The sequence below is a fragment of the Echinops telfairi genome, unplaced genomic scaffold (genome assembly GCF_000313985.2).
Source record: "Echinops telfairi isolate 266 unplaced genomic scaffold, ASM31398v2 ScPeMD7_9;HRSCAF=40, whole genome shotgun sequence".
Taxonomy (NCBI): Eukaryota; Metazoa; Chordata; class Mammalia; order Afrosoricida; family Tenrecidae; genus Echinops; species Echinops telfairi.
In genome coordinates, this window is record NW_022103906.1 from 80517375 (window position 1) to 80528670 (window position 11296).

At 40.1% G+C, this 11296-nt stretch overlaps 1 protein-coding gene across 1 annotated transcript in view; it reads right to left on the reverse strand.

Annotated features, from left to right (window-relative positions):
* The window catches only part of UBXN2A (UBX domain protein 2A), a 33156-nt gene extending 23286 nt beyond the window's left edge, over window positions 1–9870 (reverse strand). Inside the window, exons 1-2 of the mRNA XM_045286591.1 lie at window positions 9817–9870; window positions 7–120 (exon numbers count right to left, since the gene is read on the reverse strand). Of these exons, the coding sequence (XP_045142526.1) occupies window positions 7–120; window positions 9817–9857 (155 nt within the window). The 5' untranslated portion in view covers window positions 9858–9870. The remainder of the gene's footprint in view (window positions 1–6; window positions 121–9816) is intronic.
* Window positions 9871–11296: the final 1426 nt, after the last annotated feature.

Genomic DNA, 11296 nt, shown 5'->3' on the forward strand with positions numbered 1-11296 from the left:
GAGGACAAGCATTTGGCTCCAACCTTCTCAGCTTCCTCAAAAAGGCTATCCACAAAATAGTCACAATTCCTTTGCTGATTATCACTCACAGGCGGGTTCTGAGATCCCGATTCACATACCCTAAAGAAGAAGAAAACAAGAATGGACGACTAATTCTTTGAACTGCTCTAGTTAAAGGATCCTGACCTGAGATGCTCCCTCCGTGTGCAACTCTGGGGCAACTGGAAAAACTTCTGTGATGCGGGTCCTCACCTGCATGATGCAGGTGTCTGTACCATCCTCACGTCATTGCTATGAAAGTTTAGTGAAAATACATCTAAAGGCGTATACGTGGTGCTTGCTACACCATGCACCTCAAATGTCAGATGACATTACTTTATGCTTTCTGTATTCGATTCTGCCTTCAGTTTGGAAAAGCTCAGAGCCCTAGGGGTTAGTGGTTACACATTGGGCTGTGATCTGTGGGGTCGGCAGTTCAAAACCACCAGCAGCTCCTTGGGAGAAAGACTGGGCTTTCTACTCCTGTAAACAGTTACAATCTTAAGAGACCCCACAGGGGGTAAGCATCAACTCCAGGGCAGCCAGTTTAATTTTTGAGTCAGTTTGGAAAGCAATTGGTGCCTAATTTCCAACTGTTAGGCACAAAGCCGACAAAACTGAGCATCTAAAATTTCTATTATCAACCTTCAAAAAGAAATCATCATTACTAACACAAGCGTCCTATGGCATATTTGTTAGGGCGAAAATGCAAACACAAAGTAAAAATCAATAAAGCATTAAATCATCATAAATAAAAGCTTTCAATGGGCAATCTCATTCATAAAGTATGAAAATGCAAATAAAACAATAAACCGTTACAAAAGAAAATAGCTACAGTGAAATATTTATAAGATATATTTCAAGAAAATTATGTAATCTAATTGGGTCTCTGGGTTCATTGAATAAGTATACAGCACTCCTAGTGAGATAGGCAAAGAGTGGGAAATTACCCCAAATATTATTTAACATTTTATTTTAGTGATTAAATATTAACTTTAATATTTTATTGATAATTCCAGGATCTCCTTTATCTTTTATTATATTAATCTCACATATAACAAAATCCAAGGAACATAGTGAGGTACGAGGGCCTGTTTTAATATCAAGGGTTCAAACCAGTTCCAAATGATTCAGTCACAGCCGATGGAAACAAAAACAGTATGTGTGTTGAATGGAATCACGACCCAAGCAGAGTCCTGGTGGCACTGAGGGATAAGCATCAGGCTGCTAACTGAAATGCTGGCAGTTTAAACTCTTCAGCAGCTTCCTGGGAGAAAGATGAGGCTGTCTGCTCTTGTAAAGACTTACAGTCCAGGGTCATTATGAGTTGGCATTGACATAACGGCAGTGGTTTGGGGGCTGGGAAATAGGCTGCAGTGTCCTTCCTGGAGATGGTGACTGACTACACCGCTGTGATGTGTTCCAGTTGTCATCTTTGAGCCGGCACCAGCGCCAGACTTTGCTTCTGTAGGTCACGATGAAATGGTTGGAATCAGTTTGAAGTCTTCTTTAATACTAAAAATACTAATATATTTACAACTTTATTTTCTCATGTGCCTTTTCCACCTCTATTATCTTTTTATTACTTGCCACTATCATTATTTGCTTGTTTTTATTGTGACACAAGCATTACGGTGGAGTGAAATTTATTTTTCTTTTTTATTTAATAGACTGTAAAACATTTTTATTTTTATTTATTTTTAAAATTAAATAGTTTTATTGGGGGCTCTTACATCTCTTATCACAACCCATACATTCATCCATTGTGTCAAGCACATTTGTACATATGCTGCCATCATCATTTCAAAGTATTTTCTTTCTACTTGAGCCCTTGATATCAGCTCATTTTCCCCTCCCTCCCTCATGAACCCTTGATTATTATTTTCATATCTTACATCATCCTCTGTCACCCTTCACCCACTTTTCTGTTGTTTGTCTCCCTGGGAGGGGGTTATACATCGATCCTTGTGAGAAATTTCTTAATACAGCTCTCTGTCACTCCAGTAGATGACTGGGTGGGACTATGTGAATAGGGCGTGTGTAACAACTAATAGAGGGATTGGTCATTTTAGTTACCACCTCCCTGGCTAGAAGGAGAACCATCCTTGAAGCAGGAACAGAGAAAGTGCAGGAGCACTGGAAGTGGAGCACGTTTCAAGATCTCTGTCTGAAGTGGTGAAGACAGAGACCAGAGGCATCAGAGGCAGAAGAGAATTATCTGGGGAGGAGGCTGTGAGACAGAACAGAAGCAGTGTGGAGGCCATGAGACTATGAAGCAGAGCAGCAGGCTGGTGTTCTGACCCACAGAGACAGAAGTCAAGGGGCCAAGTGGCTGAGAGGCTGAGGATCAGAAACGGGCTTGGCTGCTGTCTGAGGACAAGGGTTGCTGTGGACCAGTGACTGTGTCTTTACTGTTAACTAATCCTGGCTTGTGGTAACTTGTGAACTCCCCTAATATTCACTGCCATCAAGCCAATGCTGAGACTGAGACTGTTTACGGGAGTAGAAAGCGCAGCCTTTCTCCTGCATTGCAGCTGGTGGTTTCGAACTTGGGCCACGTATATCACAGCCCAATGTGAAACCACTACACCACCAGGGCTCCTAACTCCCCTAATAAACCCTCTTAATTGTGAGTATTGTCTGTGAGCACAGAAGCAGAGTGGAGTGGAAGGAATGGTTGCTGTCAGAATCCCGGGTAAAGAAGGATAGCAGGGAGGTCACAGGCATACTGGTTCACTAAAGCATATGCACCCAAACATTTGCCAATTCAACAAATTTTACATACAATTCAATAACAGTGATTACACCCATTTTGTGCAACTACTGTCACTTTTATTTCCCAAATTATTCTATCACCATGACCGTGTTGCCTCCACTGGCTATTAAAAGATATAGCGTCTGGGGTCTTAAAGGCTCGTAGGTAAACTAGCAGCCATCTAGCTCAGAATCATCAAAGCCCACATAGAAGAAGCACAACAGCCTGAGTGACCACGAGGTGTAGAAGGGATCACGTATCAGACATCAAAGAACAAAAATCATATCAGTGGGTGCCCACCTTCCTGATATGATCACTGAAGACAAATGTGTGCATAAGCAAATGTGGTGAAGAAAGCTAATAGTGCCCAGCTATCAAAAGATATAGTGTCTGGGGTCTTAAAGGCTTGAATATAAACAAGTGGCTGTCTAGCTCAGAAGAAATAAAGCCCACATGGAAGAAGCACACCAGCCTGTGTGACCATGAGGTGTCGAAGGGATCAGGTATCAAAGAACAAAAAATCATATCATTGTGAATGAGGGTGAGTGCAGAATGGAGACCAAAGCCCATCTGTAGGCAACCAGATACCCCCTTACCGAAGGGTCACAGAGAGGAGACGAGCCAGTCAGGGTGCAGGGTAGCAACAATGAAACATACAACTTTCCTCTAGTGCTTAAATGCTTCCTCCCCGCCCACCCACTATCATGATCCTAATTCTACCTTATGAATCTGGCTAGACCAGATGATGTACATTGGTACAGATAGCAACTGGAAACACAGGGAATCCAGGACAGATGACTCCTTCAGGACCAGTGGTGAGAGTGGCAATGCCTGGAGGGTGGAGGGAAAGTGGGGTAGAAAGGGGGAACCGATTACAAGAATCTACGTATAGCCTCCTCCCTGGGGTATGGACAGCAGAGAAAAGGGTGGGGGGAGCCGTCGGACAGTGTAACATATGACAAAATAATAATTTATAAATTATTAAAGGCTCATGAGGGAGGGGGTGTGGGGAGGGAGGGGAAGGAAATGAGGAGCTGATATCAAGGGCTCAAGTAGAAAGCAAATGTTTTGAGAATGATGATGGCAACAAATGTACAAATGTGTTTGACACAATGGATGGATGTATGGATTGTGATCAGAATTGTACAAGCCCCCAATTTTAAAAAAAATTGGTGCCTCCTAAACAATAACTCCCTATACCTTGGTAAAGGGGCCTTGAGGGCACAAGGAATTAAACACTTGACTGCGTCCCACAAGATGATGGTCTCGATTTCCGTAAAGATGTAGTCTTGGCAACTCTACGGAACAGCTGTCCTCTGTCCAACAGGGTCACTAGGAGTCAGGATCCAACTCAGTGACAGTGGGTTTCGGTTAGACTGTGCAACCATGAGGATGCTTGGTTTCCCGCTAGCCGATTTCACATACAGGTAACTTCATACAGTACTATCTTGTTGTGGTTGTACTATCTATCATTCAGTGCATCGATGCTGTTACATTGGCTCAAGGCTTCATGTCTCTTTATGGCTGCGTGATACACTCCACTCTATACAGGTACCACAGTTTTGCTTATCTCAGTCATCTGCTGATGATAACGAGGCTATTTCTACCTTTTGGTTCTTGTGAAAAGGGCTGAAATGGACACTAGTATCCAGACTTCTAACATGGCTTGTTTCACATCTTTTGGGTATATTCCTTGGATTTGGGCTGATAGGTCATATGTAATGCCATGCTCAACTTTTTGAGGAACTGCTGAATGGTTTCCCATAGCCCCTGTCCCACTTCGTTTTCCCACCAGCAGTGGAGGAGGGTGCCAGTTTTTCCACATCCTCAATGACAGAGTTTCCTACTTTTGTTTATGGATGTCTTAAGCTGGATTCTCTACAGAAGCAAAACCAACGAAGCTTGTCTATGCATATATATGGGGAGATTTAGTTTAAGGAAATGGCTCCATCAGTTGTAGACATATAAGTTCCAAGTCCGTGGGTTGGACGCCAGGCTGGAAGCTTCTCCTGACAAGTGTAACTTCAAGGGCTGATGAAAAACGATTAGCAGGTCACGCAGCAGGCTGCAGACTCACACTGCTGGGGCTAAGGACTGCCAGGACCAGCAGGTAATACCAAGTAGCCTGCCTCAAGTTTAAACAACTGGAGCTCGGATGATGAACTAGATAGATGCAAGATCAGATGCAGATTGAGCAAAAAGCAAGGGAGCTTTGCCAGAGGATCCCCAAAAAGGTGGCTTCAAAAAGTTCATGGAAAAATGGAATCAAAAGACTCCAGTTGCGACTCCCCAAAGTAGGACGTGGAACACTGTCATTGTGGACTATGTTATGCTACTTGACCTTGGTGGTCCCCAAGACTATGTTCTTGAGCCCCTAGGCCCAGCAACTCATTCACTCAAGGTGTTTAGTTATGGTTAATGCCCCCATATGCTCTACTTTATTCATGGATATATTTGCAGCACATCTAAGTGCATATGTAGAAATGTCCTCTATCACCAGGGCAAAACACTAATCGTGTGCAACAGAGCAGCAAGGGGCGCAAAGCAATGAACTCCCCAGGGAATAAAAAAAATAGACTGTGGGACGAGGACGTGGCAACCCATCAGACTGACTGGAAAATTCTCCTAAAGGTCAACAAACAGACTTGGAACTATTTATAAGCTTTTCTTTTTCGGTCATTTCTTGTTTTGGCTTTTCTTTTGTTTTGTTTTTGTGCACATTATTGTCACTGCATTTCTATCTATATAAGATAGGTGGGATAAACAATCGAGAAAACAAAGGGACTGACAGTTGTGTGTGCGTGGGGGCAGCGTGTCAACAAACCCAGGGACAAGGGAACAACAAATGATGTATAATCAACTGTGAGGAGGGCATAGGATGGATGCCTGGTGGGGCTTGATCAAGGGCATTGTAACTGAGAGAAATTACTGAAACCCAAATGATGGCTGAACATGCTAGTGGGATAAGAGGAAAGCAAAAGGAAATAGAGGAAAGAACTAGGAGGCAAAAGGCATTTATAGAGGTCCAAACACAGGCATGTGCATTTGTAAATATATTTATATATGATGATGGGGAAATACAGCTATATGCATATATTTATAGGTTTAGCATTAAGGTAGCAGATGGACACGGGGCCCCCACTCAAGTACTCCCTCAATGCAAGAACACTTTGTTCTATTAAACTGGCATTCCATGACGCTCGCCTTCCTGACACTATCACTGAAGACAAATGGGAGTACATGTATAGGCAAATGTGGTGAAGAAAGCTGATGGTGCCTAGCTATCAAAAGATATATCATCTAGTGTCTTAAAGGCTTGAAGATAAACAAGTGGCCATCTAGCTGAGAGGCAACAAAGGCCACATTGAAGAAGTACACCAGCCTATTTGATCATGAGGTGTTGATGGGATCAGGTTTCGGGCATCGAAGATCCAGAACAAAAAATCATATCAATATGAATGGGGAGGAGTACAGAGTGGAGACCCAAAGCCCATCTGTAGATAATTGGATATCCCCTTATAGGAGGGTCACAAGGAAGAGACAAGGAAGAGACGAGCCAGTCAGGATGCAGCATAGCAGTGATGAAACACATAACTTTCCTCTACTTCTTTAATGCTTCCTCCCCCACCCATCATGACCCAAATTCTATCTTTTAAATCTGGCTAGACCAGAGCATGTACACAGGGTACAGATAAGAGCTGGAAACACAGGGAATCCAGGACAGATAAACCACTCAGGCTGAAAAGAGTAGCGATATCAAGAGAGTAAGGGGAAGGTGGGGGGAGAAAGAGGGAACCGATCACAATGATCTATATTTAACCCCCTCCCAAAGAGACAGACAACAGAAAAGTGGGTGAAGGGAGACAGTGGTTGGTGTAAAACGTGAGAAAAAAGAAGAAACAAAGAAAAGGAAATATCCACTATCAAACTTACCAAAATATCCACTATCAAACATTCATATTTGAAATGACAAAAATGGTCTAAAATTTATTATAGTCATGAGGAATACATTACCAACGAACTGTACACATTGTTTTATGATTTTCTTAACTGTTTTATTGGCATATAATTCACATATACAATTCAATAGTTCAATCATATTAAATAGCTGTATAAGTATCATCACAATCAATTTTAAGACATTTTCTTAATTCTTATACTAATTGCTATTAGTTTCTCATTTCTCCCCAACTTCCCCCCGCCACATCCCCAAGAAATCATGAATCCAGCTATATAGATTTACCTATTGTGGATTTCATATACAGAAAAGCATACCAAAACCCAAACAAAAAACCAACAATAACAAAGTACATTTGAGAAAAACCTCAATTGAAAAGAAAGCAAAAACATGAAAAAGTAGAACAACTTTAAAAAGGGTCAAAAGTACCTAACTACTTCAATAATCTATGTTCCAATGCACTTTACACATTAGCAAGGCTACTCACATCCCTAGTCCATGAACAGAGGGCATTCACTGGAGGCTTAATCCATGTGTGGGCCATGCAAATGGATTCTGGGCTTCCACTGCAATAGGTGTTCACAATTTAAATTCTGATACAATTTCCTCCTTCAGACTTGGATTTTAGTATTTACAATCCTTGGATCACACTGGCTGGGTGTGCTTCTTCCATGTGGATTTAGTTGATGCCTCACTTAGATGGCTCCTTGTTTGCAGGCAAGCCTTTAAAATCCCACACACCATTCTCTTTGATAGCCAGGCACCATCGAGTGTCTTCATCACCCTTGTGATAGCACACATATCTTCATTTATCTCTTTATGAGGGTGAGCATCAAGCAGGACCATATAATCAGAACTTAATTGTTCTTAGATTGGGGCTAGAATTAAGAATGAACTGTACATTTAAAATCAATGAACTGTATGGATTGGGCACCCTTTCAGTAAGCAGTTTTAAAAAAACAATCTATTTCTGGCATGAGAGATATTTTTCACTTTGAAATTGGTCAATTTACCTTTGGAGAAAAGAGTTAACATAGCTCTCCTTTGAAACATCTGTTTATAGTGTTGGCCTAGATACTTGAGTTTTGGGAGGTTTCTTCCCACTCTGAGAAGTTCACTGTGCCTAAACTGTTTGTACAAATCTTGTGGCTTCTACTGAATACGTGCTTTCCTTCTGGAAAGTCAGACATTTTATTATGTGACTAAACGCAAAACAAAACTCACTGCCATCAAGTCACAGAGAGCTTATAGGACAGGGTAGAATTGCTCCTGTAACTCTTTACAGGAGTAGAAAGCCTCATCTTTCTTCCATGGAACAGCTGTGGTTTTAAACTGATGCCCAAGGAGTAACCATTATGCCACAGGGGATGGGCCCTAAGTCTTAACAAGCTTTCCTGATAAGTATTTCACAGATGTTGTAACTCCAAAGCCCTGGCTGCACAGCATTGCAGGGCTTGGCAGTCACTCTGTGAAAGAAAGTCCAGGCAACCTGGGTCTGCAGAGATGGACAACTCTGGAAACCCTGCGGGCAGATCTGCTGTCCATAAAGTCCCCATGCATCAGAAGCAACAGCACTGGGATTTGGGTGGGGGAATTCTTCGGAGCTTGTACCTCATTACCCCGGGATTCATCCCATGCACCTTTTCTTTTTACTGATTTTCCTTTGTATTCTCCCACTGTAATAAATCATAGCCATGATCATAAGTAGATGCTGGGCCTTCTGAGTCCCTCCTGGGAATTAGGAAATAAGGGGGTAATCTTGGGGACACCCAACACAACCCCACAAACAATTAGGTACTTAAAACCAAAACCAAATCTGCATTCATTGCCATTGAGTAGAGGCTGACGTACAGCTACCCTATCCTCTACGGGGTTTCTCAGACGGTAAATCTCCATGGGCTCAGACAGCTTCATCTTTCTTCTGTGGAGTAGCTGGTGAATTTGAACAGCTGATCTTGAGTTAGCAGTCCAATGCTTAACCCACTGTGCTACCAGGGCTCCTTAAGTATAAAATTAGTATCAAACATGTTACACATCTATCTAAAACAAGCAAATACTATAGTGAACAAAAAATAACATCTGATTGGTATGTAAGCATTTACAAAGTATTACGTTGTTCCTCACAATAGTCAAATGGCATTCATATTATCACTACCTTCATTTAACAGATACAGAAATTGATGGTATATAATGATAATGATTAACATATAATTGGAAAACACCACATATGAGGCTCAAACATCATCTTGTGATTACAATCACCTTTCCCCCTCTTTATTACCATGCTGAATACTTAGGAAAACTGTGCAGGAAAAGGAAATATGAACCAGATGAGATATATAGTTACCTATCTCTTTAAATCGACTGTGAATGAAAGCAATGTACCCCACCAAGCATTTAAAATAAAAGTCAAAATATAAATCTTCATCGTTCTCAAGTGAAAACAAATCATGGACTACATCGACCATGGATTCAATTTCCACAGTTGCTAATACAGTGCTGTTACATAATTCTCAAAGAAAAATGTCAGGTAGATAGCTACAACTCTATTTTTTAGATGAGATACTGATATTTAAAAGTTTACCTACATAGAGCACAGGTTATGGAGGTAGTACCTTCCAAGACATTAGATTACCGACATGCCTCCATGACAGTATAACACAGAGGCTAAGCAGGTAAACTGTTACTTAGATTTCTCAATTAAATGACAGAAATTGTACAAATACGCTCAATACAACTGATGTATGGATTGTTATAAGAGCTGTAAGAGCCCCCAATAAAATCATTTTTTAAAAATTACATGAATCATATGTGAGCAGAGAAATCTAAGGCTATTTTTTATTAATAACAAAATTATTGATACGTAAGTAATTTATATTAATGACAAAAAAGATTTGGTAACTTCATTAAAAGTTCAATGCACTTGTAGTTTAAAAAATGTCAAAAATACACGATTAGATATTTACTACAGTAATTATATGTAATAAAAATTTACTAACTCAGTGAAATGTAATAAAAAGAGAGTTATTAGTAACAAAGAAATAATATTCTGATGATAACTTACCATTCTTCTTTTATACTGTCAACATTATCTACTTCTTTCATTCTCTGTTTCCTTACTGTAAAATTTAAAAGAAAGCTAAAGTTATCAACCTAGTCTTTAAAAAGGTCAATTTCTATGATAATATTAGTATTCTTTAAAATGTTAAGTTATAATTATACAGCTTTAAGTAAAACCAAAGGAGTTAGGTCCAACACTCCCATCCTAACCAAAAGGCAGCTTCAGCCTACCCGCGCACTCCACGGGAGAAAGACGTGGCAGTCTTTGCCCATTCACATTACAGTAGGGAATCTTACAGGTAGTTCTCCACCCTCTCTCCTACAGGGTTGTTATGAGTTAGAACGCATTTGCTGGCAACCAGTTTTGGTTGTTTTTTAAACTAGATTTAAAAGGGTCTTGGAAACAAATGATCAAACTCAAATCTGTGATTTTCATCAACAAAGTAAAGCAAGAGTAAAAGATGGTTGTTGGAGTTTGATAAATTTCTAGCAAAAATAAGATTTCCTAACAGTTATAATGAAAAATAAAAATGAATGCTTCTTTTGGTTGAGCAGCAAATAAAATCATTTCACCCAACCTCCACTAAGTAACAAAATAGCAAAGCAACTTAAACCCAGTCTTAAATTTTCCCCCATTCTTCACATTTTTAGAAAGCAAAGTGACAACAGATACCCACATATCATAAAAGCATTTGATTTTCAACATTCCTAAGAAGTTAAAAGACCAACAAAGTAGGGAATGTATACAGAAATGCCCATCACAACTATTATGTATTATGAAAGACTGAGAGTAAACTACTTTTAGTCCATAAATTATGACAAAGCTGCTTCATGGTATAATACATGCCGCTTAAAAGTAATTATGAAGCAATGACATAGCTAAGTGGGAAGAGAGATCACATGTGAAAAGAATACAAAAGGCTGAAAAGACTCATATATCAGGACTGCAACGGAATCCATATTCCACATTGTGAGAGAAGCGAAAGTTACAACAGTCATTGTTGAACAACAAAATTACAGGTGGTTTTATCTTTTTCCTAAATTTTACAAATCACTTTTACAAAGTAAATAGATGGGGGTGAGTGGGCTGACAAGTGGTTTGAACTGCTGAATGCAGAGTTGATGGCCAAATATAAACCCTCATGTAATTCACAATGAAAAAGTCATTAAAAAAATAAAATAACAAATGAACTGACATTAAAAATGAAAGGCTAATATGAGCATATAAAAAGAATTCAAAAGACAGAGAATCAAAAAGATAACAATCAACAATAGAAAACAGAAAAAGCCTTAACTATGAAAAAGAAAGGTTCAATTGGGCCCCTACTCAAGTATTCCCTCAATGCAAGAATACTTTGTTCTACTAAATTGGCATTCCATGCTGCTCACCTTCCGACACAATCGCTGAAGACAAAGCAGGTACATAAGCAAAAGTGGTGAAGAAAGCTGATGGTGTCCGGCTATCAAAAGATATAGCATCTGGA